The 19,006-nt window shown below is 39.4% G+C and overlaps 1 protein-coding gene across 1 annotated transcript; it reads left to right on the top strand.

The window, feature by feature from the left end:
* Nucleotides 1–3,522: 3,522 nt before the first annotated feature.
* On the top strand, nt 3,523–14,417 carry LOC111575246 (kelch-like protein 10). The gene is made up of 5 exons (XM_023280250.3): nt 3,523–3,726; nt 6,949–7,432; nt 8,338–8,949; nt 9,803–9,952; nt 11,410–14,417. Exons 1-5 carry the CDS (start codon nt 3,578–3,580, stop codon nt 11,770–11,772), a joined length of 1,758 nt encoding a protein of 585 aa, XP_023136018.2. The 5' UTR covers nt 3,523–3,577; the 3' UTR covers nt 11,773–14,417.
* Nucleotides 14,418–19,006: the final 4,589 nt, after the last annotated feature.

The following is a 19,006-nucleotide window of genomic DNA, read 5'->3' as shown; positions in this document are numbered from 1 at the left end:
CATCCAAACCTACAACAGCAGGAATCCAAATAGATTAGATTAGATTCAACTTTATTGTCATTACACATGTACAAGTACAGGTAACGAAATGCAGTTTGGCATCTAACCACAAGTGCAAAAGGCAGCAAGTGCAAGATTTATAAAATGTACACAGATATACAGGTGAATGAGACTTGATATATTACAACAATGAAATAAGAATGGTTTGTTATAGACATAATGCACCGAATATTGAGATGCTATGCACATATTTACAGATTGTAAAATACAGTTGGAAGTGCAATGCGCGTACTATGTCGATAGAGACAGTATAGGGATATATATGAATAGATATTGACATAATATACAGATTATTGGGATGCTACAGATAAGATATACTGTGCATGTGCAATGAACATGCTAAACTAATAGACATAAGATTATGCCTATTCATTTATGTCCTCTGTAGTGGACATTTGATTTTGGTCTATATCTGTTGACCCATTTGAGCTACGCTACTAAATCCTGGCCTTTCCAGTGATATCTCATGTAATTGGGTAGGATGAGGGGCTCTTTTTTTTCTTGCAGAGACAAAAGGGAGGCTACAGCAGAATGCAGGCCTCCTGACTGGTGAGTTCCATATAGAAACACAGAAGGAGGAGCAGCAGGAAGAATTGTTGACCACAGATATTAAAGAGGTGCAGGGAGAATTGTTGAACAAAGATATTAAAGAGGAGCAGGAAGAACTGTTGACCACAGACATTATAGAGGAGCATGAAGAATTAGTGATCAACGATATTAAAGAGGAGCAGGAAGAACTGTTGACCACTGTAACGACGGACTGCCGTTACCAGAGGTCTGTTAATTAGTCCATTGAAATAAAAACCAACACACTCTTTCATTCGTAAAATGATTTATTGAGGTGTACGTTGTGATTTGTTTGTTTCTTTGTTTGATTGGAGCACATGGTTTGCAGCTGTGATGCCATGCAGTTCATTCACAGCCTTCACCTGTGAACAAAGGCAGCAGGTGATTCATGGCAGTAGATGGTGTGGTGGAAAGAAGCAGGGTGAACAAGTTAAGTGCACTGTGCAAATGTAATGTTAGTTTATTGGTGTACTGGTAGCAAAACTTACCTCTGCTTACTTACCTATGCTCATAAGGCTGATGTGTGGCCAAAGCTTTGCTAGTTCCAAACAATTTAGCTAAACAAACATGTTTGTGAGACTGTAACTGAAATGTATTTTTCACCATCTTGCCTCTCAGGTTGGACTTTATGATTCATGATAATGTTGTTAATTCATTGTTGATGCCAATGGGACTGAATTTTTCTTTCAACAAATAGGATCAGTCTTGTTTGTATTGTACTTTGGATTGATGTTATTAATATTTTGTTTCGAAAAAAAGCCTATACTGAACTTTACATGTTTGTTTTCCAAGTGAACAGTTTTTACAGTTTTCAGTTTTGTGGATGAATTGGACTAAATGCAGACAAAATTATCTCAGTAATAATTTATCACTCATCCCAGTGGTCACTAACATCAACCTGCAAAAATACAGGTTCCATGTTCAAAGTCAGCCAACATTGTTGGTGTTAAGTCCTATTCACTGATAGTTTGGATGCAAAGTTCTGGTTCTGTGAGTAGCAGTGTTTATTGTGGCTGAAGATAGTGACTCCACGACAGAATTTTAAATTAGCAGTTTTTTGTTTCAAATGAATAAACTGTCGATATGGCATCAGTGAAATACGATCACATCTGATGCAGCAGACTGATGATGATTCTCTTGACTGCATGTGAGTCCATTTAACAGCTATATGGTCCACAGAGTGTGTAAAACACATTCAGAGGTGAGTTTCTTTGGTACACCTGTAAATCTAATGCAGTTCAAAACAGCCATGAAGCCGTGAATTCTGCTTTTACTAATTTGGAAAATGTTCAGTTTGGATTGGTGCTGTCAGAAAGTTAATAATTGAACTGTGTATCCATCCCATGGAGCCCAAGGCTTCCTTTTTAAATTTCCACCTGAAAAATCACCTCCAAAATGTAGTCAGCTACGGCTCTACAATTTAATGCCAAACTGGACAACATTGGGTTCTACAGATCGGAGATCCTTGGGAGAATATCTAAATATAGTTAAAAACTATATGAAGGGTTGAGAAGCAGAGTGGTCTGACTCACTTTTTGTAGTTTTTGAGAAAAATGGCTTCAAAGTTTTGTGTTTTCAAGAATGGTCTAACATTCCAAGCGCCACTGTAATGCTATATTTGGGGTGTGGGTTAGACCACTTTGCCACTAACATCTAGTCCATAAAATATTGCAGAACTTATATAAAACTCAGTTGAGATTTTTTTGTGGGTTAGACTACTCTGCTTCACACCCCCTCATATATCCCCATCATCAGGCCAGAAAGAGATTAGCAATATGACGTTATAAAGATCAGTCTTTAAAAACAATAGAAAAAAATCACATAGATAATGAGAAGGTGGTGACTGTGGAGCTGAAGTGCAGTTTACATTGTGCAAGAGTGTGTGTGTGTGTGTGTGTGTGTGTGTGTGTGTGTGTGTGTGTGTGTGTGTGTGTGTGTGTGTGTGTGTGTGTGTGTGTGTGTGTGCATACAGCTATATGTTATTTGCACATTTACTAGATCCAGTTCAAAAAGTAGCAAAAAAATTTACCTTTGCCCAACCACAGCTGTAAATAAGAGTAAATAACAACAATTCAGCAGTGTGTAAATACACATGAACCAGGTCTAAGAATTCTCTGCAAATATGAGGACAAAAAAATGAAGCTCAACAAATACCGCATCCATTTTATTCATGATAGCAGCCGGCATGCTTGGCAAACCAGGGTGGAAGGAGTTCATATGAAACGTATCATTTGTTGGGTCTTGAACTGGACTGTAGTATGACCAGAAATACTTCTAATGTTATGTAGAATATTTTGTCAAATTCTTCTGCCAGGTGTTGCTCAGAAACAAACAAAATGACATGACGTAAGAAATGCAATTCCTAAAAAAATGGAGAAATAGTAAGATATAAGTACGATGCAACACTGAAATAATATAAGTAAACTAAATTAAGACTAAAATTAAACAATCAGAAGTAATTCTGGCAGTTATACTGAGGTAATAAGTAACATCACACATAATGAAATATTGCACCTAAAAAATAAGATGAAGACAGACAATGTTGTACATGAAAGTGAAATATAATCAAATGTTACACACAATAATGAAAAATGACACCTGAGAAATTAAAACACATAATACTGCACATGAAATGAAATGTTACACAATACTGAAACTGATGTTGCACAAACTATTGAGAAAGGTCGTGTTGCAAATGATACTGATAACATTGTTTATGTGTGATGATACGCTCCTGTCATACATATGAACTGAACTGTGTGCAGGGTGAGGTGGTGATTGTTGTCAACTCATTGGGTTGTAAAAAGCTTCTATTCTAGAACCACATAGTGATATAGATATATACAGTAAATAGACATATGTATACTGTACATGTATACATCAGCCGGTGCTAACAGTTCTGCTGCTGCTGATCAAACCGGACACAAAGCAACAGGCACACACAGGGAACATGAAGGAACCGGAACCTCCTGGCCAGCAGAGCTCGCTGTACAATGAGCTCCGTTTCAATGGAGAGTTTTGTGATGCAGTCATCAAAGTGGAGGATGCTGAATTTCAAATCCACAAGATCATCCTGTGCCGCTGCACTCCGTATTTCCGGTGAGTTTGTTCTCAGATATCAGAGGGGATGTAGATGGACCTCAGAGGTCCGTTTCACGAAGCAGGTTTAGTGAAAACTCTGAGTTTGTTAACCCTGAAATGAGGGAAACTCTGAGTTTTCCGTTTCACAAAGGGAGGTAACTCAAACCAGAGACAGAGGGGTAACTCTAGCCTGTTTCACAAAGAGAGGTAACTTAAACTCTCGGTCAGTTACCATAGTAACAGACTCTCTGACTCTAACCTGGTCAGGACCAGGTTTTTCTCAGTAAACCTCGAGTTTCTCTCAGTCTCCGCCCTCTTTCAGCCACACGCCATTTCATTTCCTCATTCATTCAGTCAGCTGGCGAGTTTTGGCGAAGTCTAGTTCTGCCGTGTGTCAAAATGACGTCCTTTTATTAACGATCCAGTGGATGAAGGAGCAGCATTACTGCACAGAGAATTAAATATTCGTCAGGAGATTGTTATCAGACCGCGCATAGATGTTCTCACATTTCCGGACAATTATCTTTTTGAGCGGTACCGTTTCACGTCACAGTCCATAATCTACATCCAACCTAATCCATCCTTACATTTACAACATGACCAACCACAGTCATGCTCTCACATCCCAGCAGATATTGTGTGTTGTGCTGCGGTTCTTTGCAAATGGAAGTTTTTTTATATAATGTAGGAGATTCAGAGCACTTCAGTAAGACAACTGTATGCAGGACGGTCAGAAAAGTGTGTCTGGATCTGAAACGACTTTTACCATCTTTGTGGTTTTCCCTGGACATAAACCTGTCAGAGCCATCAAGGCTCTGTGTGTGTGTGTGTGTGTGTGTGTGTGTGTGTGTGTGTACATATATATATATATATATATATATATATATATTCTGTCTCAGAGTAGATCAACTCAGAGTTCAGGGTTAAACTCAGAGTTTGTTGAACCTGCTTCGTGAAACGGACCCCAGATCCTTAAATAAGCAAAACAAACAAACAAACAAAAACAACACCAAACACTGTTGCTGTAATTAATGATGAGAAGTCTGAGAAGCAAGTCAACAAAAAGCTTACATTGAATCATGCAGCATTTCTGATGAAGCAGGTTTTCCACTTAGAGCTAAAGTGTGAAGCAGGACAAGATATGAATCATCCTGGGGTTATAAGAAAGAAAAAATAATAAAATTTCAAAATAAGCTTCAGACATTTACTAGCAGCACTGCTTTCACATCTCCAAACACTGAGTGGTGGGAGATACCACTTCAAAATGAACACCATCTGATTTCAGATCGCTCTTAAAGTTTGTTCATATCGTTTTGTCATGGAAGTTAATTTTGACTTGTGAGGCTCAGTTAGTTCCAGGTTACCTACTAATTATAAGCAGTGACTCTAAAGTGTGACTATAAATATTGTGTGGAAAAACATTCGATACACCATTTAAAATACAAATGATGCTGAGATGCTATGGTCCCACATTTCATGACGCAGACAAAATGGGGAACCTATTTCCTCAAATTAAAAAAAGCCTAAAATATCAGAAAATACAAAAAGAACATAGATTATTTTTCTTCTGAGATTTAAGTGATGCTGTTCAAGCTACACATTATCTTCTTATTTGTTTTGAATCAGTCTAAAACTGCAAAGCAGTTTATCTGGTGTATAATATAGTATGAAAAGATATTTGTACATAATATTTACTATCTACAGTGAGCATGCGATTCATTATTTCTGTTCTTGATGTTGGCTGTTCAGCTGATTTTATCATTTAGGTGTGAACTTGGGACACTCAACAAGAAACTCGTTGGCTATGTAAACATATCCTTTAGTGTCGTCTCCATGTCCACTCCTTTAACCTTCTGTTATTATAACTGATATGGAATGTAGGCTTCCGGTTACTGCCTGCATCAAATTGAAAAACTCTGACACTTGCATACAAAACTACCATGAAAACATCTCTGTCCTATCCGAACTCTCTCATTCAGGTCTAAACTCCCCAAAGAGGCGCATGATAACCACCACAACAGGGCCAAAAAGTTTGCCTCTCCTCCTCTGTGGTTCCCCAGTGGTGGAACGAGTTACCAGACTCTGTTCGATCTGCAGAGTCCCTCTCAGTCTTTAAGACTAAAAACCTAGCTCTTCATTGAACAACTTTGCACTTGACAGACTGCAAACAAGAAAAAGAAAAAATAATTCCTATTACATCCCACGCTTCCTGTAGGCGCCAAGGTCCTGTTATCGCACTTGAACTTGTTTCACGGCTCTTGTCTTGGTTGTTTTCTCCTGACTAGATCCTTCCTCAGGTATACACCATCAGGCTTAACATTATGACCACCTGCCTAATATTCTGTTGGTCCCCTTTATGCTGCTAAAACTCCTCTGATGCAGTGGGGCATGGACACTGGACCTCTGGGGACGTCCTGTGGCACCAGGATGGTGGCAGTGAATTCTGTGGGTCCCGTTGCATTGCAGGGTGGGACCTACCGAGATCAGGCTTATCCTGGCACATCCCATAGATGCTTAAAAAGATTTGGATCTGGGGAGTGAACACCTTAGTTCTGTCGTGCCACTGCTGAGGAGTTTTTACGGTATGTCAGGGTGCATGGTCCTGCTGAGGGTGGCAACTGGCATCAAGGACTGCTGATGCTATGGAGGGTTGGGGGTTGCTTGACCTGCTATGTTTAGGTGGGTGGTACATGTCAAACATACACATGAATGTCAGGACTTGAGGTTTCCCAGCAGAACGTTGCATTATAACAAGATCCATCCATTATCTATAAATCATGTAATCCTAATTAGATTGCTGGAGTCTATCCTAGATGACTTAGGGCAAAGGCAGAGGACAACCTGGACAGGCTACATATACAGACAAGCAATCATACTTGCATTCATACCTATGGACAAATTAGAATTACCAATTAACCTCAGCATTTTTCTGGATTGTGGGAGGAAGCCGGAGTACCAGGACAAAACCCACACATGCACAGGGAGAACTTTCAAATCCATACAGAAAGATTCCGGGAAGGCCGGGACGCAAACCAGGGATCTTCTAGCTGCACGGCAAAAGTGCTAACCACCAAGCCACTGTGCAGGCCATTATAGCAAGATGATCGATGTTATTCACTTCACCTGCCAGTGGTCATAATGTTGTTGCTGATCTGTGTACGTCGCTAAATGAAAATGTAGAATGGGAGGATGAGAAGAAACTGTTGCATAATATCTTTGGTTTTCCATTTTGGTCCTCAGAGATCTTTTCTCACGCTGCTCCAGTCCAGACCAAGTGGTCTTCAGCATCCCCAACCTGTCTGCTGACGTGATGCAGCTCATCATTGAGTTTGCGTATGGCTGCTCTGTTTCTGTGACGGAGGACAACGTCCAGGAACTTCTGCTGGCAGCAGATCAGCTCGGCGTGAAGAGTTTGGTCCAGACCTGCTGCTGCTTCCTCGGGGAACAGCTCTGCCCACGGAACTGCATCGCTATCTGGCGTCTTACGAACGTCTGCATCTCTCCTGAACTGCGGCACAAGGCCTACCGCTACATCGCTGATCACTTTGAGGATGTTGTTTCCTGTGAAGACTTCCTGCAGCTGTCTGTGGAGGAACTCACTGATATCCTTGATAGAGATGAGCTCAGTGTGAGGCAGGAGAACAGTGTGTATGAGGCCATGATGAAGTGGATTGCTCACGTACCCGAAGAACGACAAGGACACATCGCTGCTCTTCTGTCTAAGGTAGGAGGATTGGTTCATCCGTTGATTGTTATTCTGACAACAGTGCAGTCAATGCTTTAAGGTCACATGAGTCAAGTTTCAGTCTGTTCAAGAAGTCTGGTTGAGTTTTCTCTCTCATACTCCACTGTTACACTCCATCTTTCATTTTATGACTGCATGTCTGCTGTCAAAGAGACGAATCATGCAGCTGGATCATAAACCATTGCAAATGTGCAGAAACAGGAGAGTAGGGAGACATTTGTAGCATGATGTTATGCTAAGCTACTTATTGCCTGATCACAGCATTTAATTGCTTCCATTTGAAAGTAGAAAGTGCTTTGTTCAGAGTATGTCAACAAATCCAACCCAAATCCAAATGATCTGTCTCTGTGACACCATCCATCACTATAAAATCACAACAGTGAGATGCACTGTTCCTTCATCACCATGAGGATGGACACAGTAGCTTATATTTAATCAGCATCCTGGTGGCATAAATACTCACTACAATGAAAACTGCTCCAGACAAATACACTGTTTTCTTCTGTTTGAGTAACCTTAGTTCAAAACTACAGTGCCCAGTTGTTTTATAATATCATTCGGTCATTTTTCTTTTGCCTTGTGTGGTTTTATCAGAAATCAAACAGCTTGGTTCTCTGTCAAGAGACAGACTAATATGATGCTTATTTTGGTCATTTTGTAGAATTGCTCTTTAATGAGAAAAGTAGATAATATCACCAGCCTTACCCTTGAGATGTTTTATATGATTCTAGAGCATTCGGGTTGACAGATTGGATAGCTAAATCCAAGATACACGCAGATTTAGCAATTTATAAACAAGAGTAAAGGAGTGTTGATACTTGACATCAAGAGCTGGCGTATGTTCAGTTCCATTCATAGATATGGTCTTTGTTTTGTCTGTGGAGGTCCGGCTGGCTTTGCTCAGTACAGAGTACATCACCATCAATGTGCTGTCCAATGAGCTGGTGAAGAACAGCGCTAAGTGCCTAACCTTGGTGAAGCATGCCACCACAATCATACATCGCACAGAGAGACCCTCAGCTTATGGCTTCTGTAACCGTCTCGCTCGTCCTCGCCTGCCCAATGCCATCCTATTGGCCACCGGGGGCTGGAGTGGTGGTGATCCAACCAACAGCATTGAGGCATACGATTTCCGAGCTGACCAGTGGGTCAGCGTGGCAAACGGTTTGGAGCATCCTCGTGCCTATCATGGCACCGCCTTCCTCAGCGGCTTTGTCTACTGCGTGGGAGGCTTCAACAGGGTGCAGCACTTGAATAGCGTATACCGCTTAGACCTGACGTCATGCACCTGGCAGGAAGTGGCGAACATGCACTGCTGCCGCTGCTACGTAAGCGTGACTGTGCTGAATGGACGCATCTATGCCATGGGAGGCTACGATGGCCAAGTGAGACTCAGCACTGCAGAGTGCTACCAACCCCAGACCAACCAGTGGAGCCATATTGCACCCATGCATGAGCAGAGGAGTGATGCCAGCTGCACGACACTCCACAACAAGGTGGGTGAGCTGAAAGAACACTGAGTCAACAACAACATCCATCCATCCATCCATTATCTATACACTGCTTAATCTTCATGAGGCGTCGCAGGGGGGCTGAGGTCTATCCCAGCTGACTGAGGGTGAAGGCAGGAGACACCCTGGACAGGTCACCAGTCTATCACAGGGCTACGTATACAGACAAAAACACTTTCATTCACACCTACGGACGATTTAGAATTACCGGAGTACCCGGAGAAAACCTATGCATGTACAGGGAGAACACGTAAACTCCATGCAGAAAGATCCCAGGTAAGGCTGGGACACGAATCAGGGATCTTGTAGCTGCAAGACGACAGTGCTAACCACCAAGCCACTGTGCAGATCACCTACTTATATAAAAGCATTATTCTAATCATCCATCCATCCATTATCTATATACCGCTTAATCCTCATTAGGGTCACGGAGGGGCTGGAGTCTATCTCAGGGTTCAAATTTTTGTTGAACCGAATTACATAAAGAAAGCCTGGAAATGTTAAACTTGCTTCATAGTTCAGCCCTCTGGTTCTTTCCTCTGTTGACCAAACAAAAAGCTAAAACTTAAGCAGTTGACTTGAACTAGGTATAAAGATTACCTTTACCCAATACTGATATCTGAAAATCTTATTTTGACCAACACTGATTTTTAGAGCAAGGATCTCCTATAGTTTGTATAGTTTGGCTAATAGAGAGCAGCGATTTAATGAATGAGGCATTTTACTTCACTGAAAAATGAACTAGCAATAAGCGTAAAATTACTTCACAAAATAAGATGGATGTCACACTGTAGTTCATCAATCACCTCTCTACACTGTTGTCTCGTTACATCTTCAGGTTTACATCTGTGGTGGATTTAATGGGAGCGAGTGCCTGCAAACGGCTGAATATTACAGTCCAGAGACCAACCAGTGGACCATGATCGCTGCCATGAACATCCGACGCAGCGGAATAGGAGTCATCGCATATGCAGATCAAGTCTTTGCAGTAAGTCCAGGAAACCCTGCTGACACCCTGGGAACATGTAAATCACATGTAACGTGTTAAAGCTTTGGTCAGCAGTGTTTTAAGCTTGTGAGAGTGATGCTGGGGTTTGCCAACATTAAGCTTGAATTATTAATTTATGTACTGACAACAATCCATTATCCATCCATCCATTATCTATACACTGCTTAATCCTCACTAGGGTCGCGGGGGGGGGGCTGGAGTCTATCCCAGCTGACTCAGGTGAAGGCAGGGGACACCCTAGACAGGTCACCAGTCTGTCACAGGGCTACATACAAAGACAAACAATCACTCTCACATTCACACCTACAGGCAATTTAGAGTAATCAATTAACCTCAGCATATTTTTGGACTGTGGGAGGAAGCCGGAGTACCCGGAGAAAACCCACGCATGCACAGGGAGAACATGCAAACTCCATGCAGAAAGATCCCAGGAAAGCCGGGACGCGAACCAGGGACCTTCTTGCTGCAAGGCGAAAGTGCTAACCACTACACCACTGTGCAGCCCTCTACTGACAACAACCTCCAAAAAAATAGTTTTTTAAAAACTGAACAGATTTGTGATCAGTTAGAAGCTGTGTATATGAATGGAAGTTTTAAGATGTTTCTGATACATTTATTACTCCGCAAAAGAACAGCGGAGTTATGTGACAATCGGCGTACATTTGTCTGTGTGTCTGTCTGTTTGCAACATTAGTCAAAAATAGATGGATTTGGATGAAATTTTCAGGGAAGGTCAGAAATGACACAAGGACAAAGTGACTAGATTTTGGCAGTGATGTGGCTTAAAGTCTGGATCTACGGATTTGTTAAAGATTTCTGTATCATTGCCAGATAGCAGCATGGCATCACTGTAACTATGACAACAAGTGAACACTACATCAGCTGCCTGCTGATGATCACATGATTGTGATCCTACTACAAATCCACTGCTGCTGACTTATCAGGACTTATCTGTCAGAAATGATACAAGGAACAATTGATTGAATTGTGGGGGTGTTTCTGAGTCCCATCAATCACCACCACCGGCTACATATTTAGGTCACACGTGTCGGTATCCATACATAACGTACACATGCGTAACATGCACCTGTGCTCAGTGTGATGTCATTTTGTTTGTGGGTACATCTATATTAAATGAGCACATTCTATGTTGTTGTGATTTCTGATCATCAATAACTAATAAACACATGCTGCATTTTTTAAAAAAAAATGCTGCATTTCTGACAATGCCATATAGGGGAATGAATAGTCTTGGCAGAGTACTGCGCTGTCTGAGTGATTTTCTTGTTCTTTATTTAATGGCACAGATGGAGCTGCCTTCTACTTTATTATGCTATTTTGTTGAAACTCAGAGACACGTTGAGGGTGCTGACAAACTAGTTCCATCTATGTTTCAACCTCGTTTTGGACCCACTGGTTTACTTTTCCTCCCACAGGTCGGTGGCTTTGATGGCAACGACCGTCTGCGCAGCGCTGAGGCCTACAACCCACAAACCAACACCTGGACCGAGGTGTCCTCCATGATTACTCCACGCAGCAACTTTGGTATTGAAGTAATCGATGACCGGCTGTTTGCTGTCGGGGGCTTCAACGGCTTCACCACCACTTTTAATGTGGAGTCCTACGACACCACAAAGAATGAATGGTCTGAGGCCGCCGACATGGATGTTTTCAGGAGCGCCCTGAGCTGCTGTGTAGTGTTTGGACTCCCAAACATGGCAGATTATGCTGCCACTCGTGATGCTCTGCTGCTTTCACATTCGGAGGAAGACACGATGGAGTCAGAAGACTCCAGCTGAGTCTGGTGCTGTGCTTAGTGCCGTCCTGCAATGTGTCATCGTAAAGCAGTGGCTAGAGTGGAACTCAAAGAAAATAAAAAAAATTGTTGATATGCTTCATTTTTGCATCTGTGAACATAGAGCTGATATGCCAAAAAGTTCCAGGTTTGTCTCGTCTGTCCATAGGACATTCTCCCAGAAGCTTTGTGGCTTGTCAACATGCAGTTTGGTATATTCCAGTCTGGCTTTTTTATGATCTGTTTTCAACAATGATGTCCTCCTTGGTCGTCTCCCATGAAGTCCACTTTGGCTCAAACAATGACGGATGGTGTGATCTGACACTGATGTACCTTGACCTTGGAGTTCACCTTAATGTCTTTAGAGGTTGTTCTGGGCTCTTTTGTTTCCATTCCTATTATCCGTCTCTTCCATTTGTCATCAGTTTTCCTCCTGAGGCCACGTCCAGGGAGGTTGGCTACAGTCCCATGGATCTTAAATTTCTGAATAATATGTGCAACTGTAGTCACAGGAACATCAAGCTGCTTGGAGATGGTCTTCTAGCCTTTACCTTTAACATGCTGGTCTATAATTTTCTTTCTAATCTCCTGAGACAACTCTCTCCTTGGCTTCCTCTGGTCCATGTATAGCAGACCTGGGCATCCTACGGCCCGCGGGCCACATCCGGCCCGCTAGATGACCCTGACTGGCCCGTATGAGGTCACTGGAAAATATTAAAAGTCAGTGCAAATATATATCATCACAATACATGCAAGCAATACGCCTGCACTGCTTTTATTTTGAAAGGTCTGCTAAGGTAACGTTTTTTCGCGAGTGCTTTCCGTACTTAGCATAAGGTTTATGCGCTGATTGGTTTGTTTGTTAGCTTCAGCCCGGGAAGATGTCCGCTAACGGCGAAAAAGAAAGATTGATTCCGAATGCAGAGTTTTTAACAAGGCGTGGACTTCCAAGTATTTCTTCACTGAAGTCAGAGGTAAAGCTGTGTGTCTAGTTTGTGGTGAACAGATCGTGGTGCTCAAGGATTATAATCTGAATCGACATTACGAGACAAACATTTGACTGAAGCAGAGCGGGGAGGATATCTGAAGGTTTGCTAGCTAAACTGCTAAAGCAGCAATGACTTTGTTTTACCAAAGCTCACACATAAAGGGATGTCAGTAAGCCATTCCCTGATGGAGAGTTTATAAAAGAAAGTCTGGTGGACTCTGCAGCGTTTATACGCCCGGAGAAGAAAGGAGCGTTCGTTAATGTGCCCCTTTGGAGGCGAACCGTAACGAGGCGGGCGGAGAGCATCGCCGAAAATCTGGAGCTTCAGCTGCACAACAAAGTGGACAATTTTGACGTTTTGTCCTTGGCTCTGGACGAGAGCTGTGATGTCCGTGACACAGCCCAGTTACTCATCTTTGTACGTGGACTAACAAAAAACCTTTGAGATGACGGAGGAGCTGGCAGCTGTTCAGCCAATGAAGGAACCACGACGGTTTACTGAGGTAAATACATGCATGAACAAACTGGGAATAAAATGGGAGAATTTGGTTGGTGTTACAATTGATGGATGTCCAAATTTGACAGGGACAAATGTTGGACTTTTGAAACGGATGCAAGATAAAGTGACTGAAATAAACCCAGAACAGAAACTGATATTTTTACATTGTATTATACATCAGGAGGTGGTGTGTAAGTCAGTGCTAAAAATCAACCACGTGACTGATGTTGTAGCTAAAGTAGTTAACTTCATCAGGGCAAGAGCATTGAATTACAGACAGTTTGTTGTCTTTTTGGAGGAGATGATAGTGAACATGGTAACCTTGGTTACCAGACAGCTGTCAGATGGATCAGCCTGGACAAGGTGCTTAAACGAGTTTGGGATCTGAGAGCAGAGATTCAAGAGTTGGACATTGTACATCATTGTAATGTTTCATTTACTGTTTTTATTGAGATATATATTGAGCAGAGCTTTTAAGTGTACTGGTCCGGCCCTTAACAACCGTCAAAGTTTCTCATGTGGCCCCATATGGAAATTAATTGCCCACCCCTGATGTTTAGTGTGGTACACACCATGTCACCAAACAGCACAGTGACTACTGTAACCCTATAAATAGGCCGACTGACTGATTACAAGTTTGTAGACACCTGTGATGCTAATTAGAGGACACACCTTGATTGAACATGTCCCTATGGTCACATTATTTTCTGTCTTTTCTAGGGGAACCATCATTTTTGTCCAGGCCTGTTTCATGAGCTTATTTTTTTTAAATAATTCTGTTAAACCACAGTTCAAAAGCAATGTCTGATTTTCATTGGTTAATTTTCATAGAATTTTTATTTAATATTACTTTTGTCAGATTCAAATAATTTCTGTGACCATTGTGGGTTTTTCTTCCATTAACCGAGGAGTACCAACTACTTTTTCCTTAAGATTCTTTGTAGCCAGCTGTTAGAAAGCAGTCTTAACTACAACTCTGTCAATCTGTACTTTAACAATACAGGGAAAATGTGTCAAATAACAGTTAATAAAAAATACAGTGTTAAATTCTTAAAAATTATTTTTTTCTTTCAAATAATTGTAAATATCTAAAATAACAATATGTATATATTTATACATATATATACATGATCATATTCATTTAAATACACTAAAACAGTGATAAAATTATTTATTATTCAAATCCTTAATATACATATTTTTTTCTTTCAAATAACTGGAAACATCTGTAAAATATCTAAATAAATGTAGTTTGCTGATGTATAAACATTTGAAACTGTGCAATTTAATGGCCAAAAAATAATTTCTACTTATAAAGACACAGATTTAGATATTAATTTGGACATGTTATTAACTTTTTAAAATTACTTTTATAGTTAATATGCAAATTAGTACTTTTTGGTGTGATTTTACTGAATATTATCTGTAATTCAGCAAAGCAAGGAAAAATCTGTAAAATAGCAGGAAATTGTTCCAAAAGTTTAAGCTAAAAACTGTTTTGAAACAGTCTTAGGAACACCTGAGATCAGCTGACAGAGACAACAGATGGAAAAATGGAAAAAGGAGATTTTCAGAAGATTTATCCAGTTTCTGATCATATTTTCTCCACATTATGTCATAGCTTTAGAATCAGCTGAAAAATTTCTGCTCAATAAGAAACTTTGACTTTGGACTGAATTCAGGAGCAGAACTGAATGTTTCGCTACCTGTCTGGCTGCTCAGGTGTTTGTGTCTCTGTTCTGGTTCAGGTCAATTTGATTTTATTTCTTTCCACACCTTCAGTTTAGGGTGTTTTATTCCTCATTCTAGTCTCACAAACGTCACATAAAAAACACATTTGGAAGCTTTTTTCAGATTAATTAAGGAACTTTTTGTTGTCTAATTTAGGGGACAGATTCCTACGACTTAACTGAATGTGTAGCTGCAAGATAATAAAAAAAATAATAATTTAGCTGATTTTAGTTCTACGTTTTAGGTTGTGAACATTGTTTTAAAGAGTTGTGTTGACATAATGATGCTGCATCAACTTCATATTGTGTGTAATTTAAACTCAAAATTCTGCCTCGGTTCATCAAGTTGAGTTAAATTTGGCTTCAGCTAAAGTTTTCTTCACCTTCAGGAGCAACTGGAGAAATTTCTTTTAAAAATTGCAATGAATTCTGGGCAAATTGCAGATCAAACTACAAACATGGCCACCGAGAAGAACCGCTTCGTCGCAGCTCCCTTCTGACAAAACTTTTGTGTCCTTCAAGAAATGTAGTTACAAAAAATAGAAAATGAAGCAAAGAATGAAACAATAAAACAACAAAAAATGATTTGGAAAGAAGCTGCAAACACAAAAAGTCCCAATGAGTCTTGATTATTTTTATTTTTTTAACTAAATCATGATTTCCTCAATTTGATACTGAATGTTAAAATGGAAACGGTTGATTGAAATGAAGTTGATCTTTAGTTTTTGCTAAATTTTCTGCAGTAAAATCTGTTATTAGTCTGTTTTTAACCAAGTAGTTTTTTCATACAAAAGGAATTTGACGTCATGTTTTGATGCAGAAACTGTAAATAGTGAAAAATAAACAAAAAAAATAAGAAATTCAGTTTCTCTTATAAGAGATAATGATAACAATAATTGTCCTATAAAAAGATTTTGTGAATAGTCAATAAATAAGGAGTTAAATAAGTGTTCAACAGGCAAGTTTAGCAAATCCAGGGAATTAAAAAAAAAAAAAAAAAAGTAGTTTTAATATTTACCGTGTGCAGGAATGAGTTTTACCTGAGAATATGCAGGGTTAGATAAATTTAAGATTACATTTTTGACTAATCCAACACAGTATTCCTGTCAAAAATGTGTTTTGGATTTTGCTCTGAGAAACTTTATAATCTTATTTAGAATTTAAAAGGATAAAGACCCCAGGAAGAATAGCTGCTGCCTTGCAAAAGCTAATAGGAGATCTTAATAAAACAAACAAACAAACTTGAAGTGTGCTTACTTACACTTACACAACTTAATTATCCAGTTCAGTGGATAATTAGTTAAAGTTTATTAGTAAATAAATTAGTAAAAGTTAAAGTTTCCAATAAGAAAAAGTAAAATAGAACACTTTGTGAAATAAGCAGGTTCTTTGACTTTAACACCTTTATTTGTGCTTTTTCTACCTCTTTCTTTGCTCTGATTGTATTTCTGAAGATAATTTAAACTCAAAATCAACACATTTGATGTTTCGTTTCATTCTACTTCTTGTTTTTAATGAAGAATTCTGTTCTGTAAAGTTTTCAGCTGCTGCTCAAGTTCTTTTTCTGTTAGCTGAGACATGAATTAAAGCCTCAGAGTCACAGTGAAGCAGAAAAACTGCAGCTGAGAAATTCTTAAAAGGCTTTTTTTATTTTTATCAATAGACTTTATTCATTATTTTAATACAGGGGATAATTTCTCTTTCATAGACAAAGACTCGGCTAAACCCAGAAGCTGAACTCTGAAGTCTGCTTGGATGAAAAAAACAGGAAGATGATGTGAAGATATTTATCAATTTAATGGATCAGAAACTGTTGAAACCACAAATAACCAGCAGGTGGCAGAATAACACAAGAATTAATACTGGAGAGGCTTTCTTTCTTTCTTTCTTTCTTTTTCTTTCTTTCTTTCTTTCTTGGAGATATAATCCATACTTTGTACAAAAAAGACTTGTTGTTCAAAGATAATAAGATAATTCTTAGTTTTTAGAGTTGACAGGTCCTAATAATACTAAAAAATAATGAAAAATGTATTTAAAATTTAAGCCCAGGTGAAGGTTTGCACAGACTGAGCTGGTCTTCAGTCTTCTCTGCAAGTAAAAACTTGCAACTGAAAACACAGTTTACACAAATACAAGCGGAGAAGGTACAAAATTAATCACATTTTATGGTAAAACTTGTTAATTTATGCTTAATAGGCCAATTGTTTACAGAAGTTACTATCTAACTCTTAGTTTTTTTATACTTGTAAGGTGCCAATAATCCTAAAAAATGATGAGAAACAAAAAGTGCATCCAAACTTTAAGCTCAGATCTTAGAAGATTCTGCAGATCTGCTGTTAAATCATCTTTCTGAGTAAAAACTTGCAAGTTGAAGGTTTGCACAGACAGATCTGGTCATCCTCTCTTTGAGTAAAAACTTGCAGTGAAAAAATAGCGTTTACACAGATAAAAACGGAAAAGGTACAAAACCTAACCACATTTTATGGTTGAAACTTGTTTATTTATGCTGAATAAGGCAAATTTTTGCAAAAATTACCAGCTATTCTTAGTTAGTTAGACTTGACAGACCCTAATAATCCTAAAAAAATGCCGAAAAATGAAAAATGCATCTGAAATTTCATCTCAGGCGTTGGTTTGCAGAGACAGATCTGGTGTTAAATCGTTTCTGTGAGTAGAACTTGCAGTAGAATCCCAGTCAGCAGCAGGCCTCAGGTTTGATCTCCTCCTCAGTTTTGTGACGGAGGCCGATGAAAAGCAGCGTTTCTTGGTCCAGAGCTGCTGCTGCTGTCAGCTGCTCTGATTAATGGCGCTGCTCAAACATGTCCGGACACATTAGAGCTCCATGTATCTCCCTCTTTGTTCTGATGGGAAACGGTGTCAGCCGCTCGCCCAGAAACAGATAAAGATTTACTGTCATCGGAGGCCAGATTAAAGCGCACAGACATTGATTTCTGAGGGAGAAAAAAACCCACATTTTGGGGAGGAAACTCATTCCAGCGCCGTCGGAGATATGATCAGCTTATTTGGGAGCCGGATAATATGGAGCCCTTCTCCCAGAATGAACTTTGAAAGAAGTAAATTGTAAATATTGATTTCTGAAATGAAGTGTCAGTCTCTCTCGGCCAGATTATTCCTATCATCTGGTTGAGGAGGAGGCCTGTGGACAAAGAGAGCAGCTCCTGAAGGGCTTCTGTTGGAGGGAAGTCAAAGAGGCTTTTATTGGTTCCATCAGATAACCGCTCAGATCTGCAGAAAAATGAAATCAGCCGCCACTTCCTCTGCAGGATCTCCTCTAATAAACTGCTTCCTTTGGGGATCTGCTCAGATCGTCACCAATCGACATCATCTGCGCAGCAAAACATTTTCACTTGTTACTGAAAGAGCTCAGATGGAACAGAGATTATAGACAGAAAGGAAAAAAAGAGGGGAAAAAAAGGTCCAGGGCAAGAAAACAAGAAACACAGAAATTTCTCAGGTTCTGCAGAATAAACACTAAAGATGCAACGCTTAGTTGGTTATTTTTCAACTATTTAATTAAGAACTAATAAGAGTGGATTAATCAGTTTAAGATTTTTTTTTCAGGAAACTGAGTAATAAGTGCATATTAAAGCTGCAAGAACTAAACTATTGTTTTTAAATCAATTAGCCAGTTTCAATATTTAACCAAACAGGGAAAAGCTGTAAAAAAAAAAAGAGGCATTTTTTCAGTCCTTAATATACATAATTTTTCTTTAAAATAACAGTAAATCCCTGTAAAATCACTTTTTTTTTTTTTTACTGATTTAAATGAACTAACAAATAGTGTAATTTCACAGTAACACATAAAAGAACATATTTGTCAACACAGACTTTTTAAAATGTTAATTATAGTTTTGGCCTGTTTTGTTTGTTTTTTGTTTTTGCTTGTTTGTTGTTTTTACATATTATTAAAGTGGATTTTCCATTTTTTAAATTTATTGTTAATCTGTCATTTAACCAAACAGGGAAAGTCTGTAAAAACAAAACAAAATAAACAACATAA

The sequence above is a fragment of the Amphiprion ocellaris genome, chromosome 15 (genome assembly GCF_022539595.1).
Source record: "Amphiprion ocellaris isolate individual 3 ecotype Okinawa chromosome 15, ASM2253959v1, whole genome shotgun sequence".
NCBI classification, from domain to species: domain Eukaryota; kingdom Metazoa; phylum Chordata; class Actinopteri; family Pomacentridae; genus Amphiprion; species Amphiprion ocellaris.
This window is presented reverse-complemented; position numbering and strand designations above follow the sequence as displayed.

What these genes read in the sequence shown, in the direction of transcription:
- LOC111575246 (XM_023280250.3), top strand. Translation starts at nt 3,578, where the DNA reads ATGAAGGAACCGGAACCTCCTGGCCAGCAGAGCTCGCTGTACAATGAG. An exon ending in CGCTGCACTCCGTATTTCCG is followed by an intron (nt 3,727 to 6,948) that starts GTGAGTTTGTTC and finishes TTTGGTCCTCAG; the next exon opens with AGATCTTTTCTCACGCTGCT. An exon ending in TCGCTGCTCTTCTGTCTAAG is followed by an intron (nt 7,433 to 8,337) that starts GTAGGAGGATTG and finishes TTGTCTGTGGAG; the next exon opens with GTCCGGCTGGCTTTGCTCAG.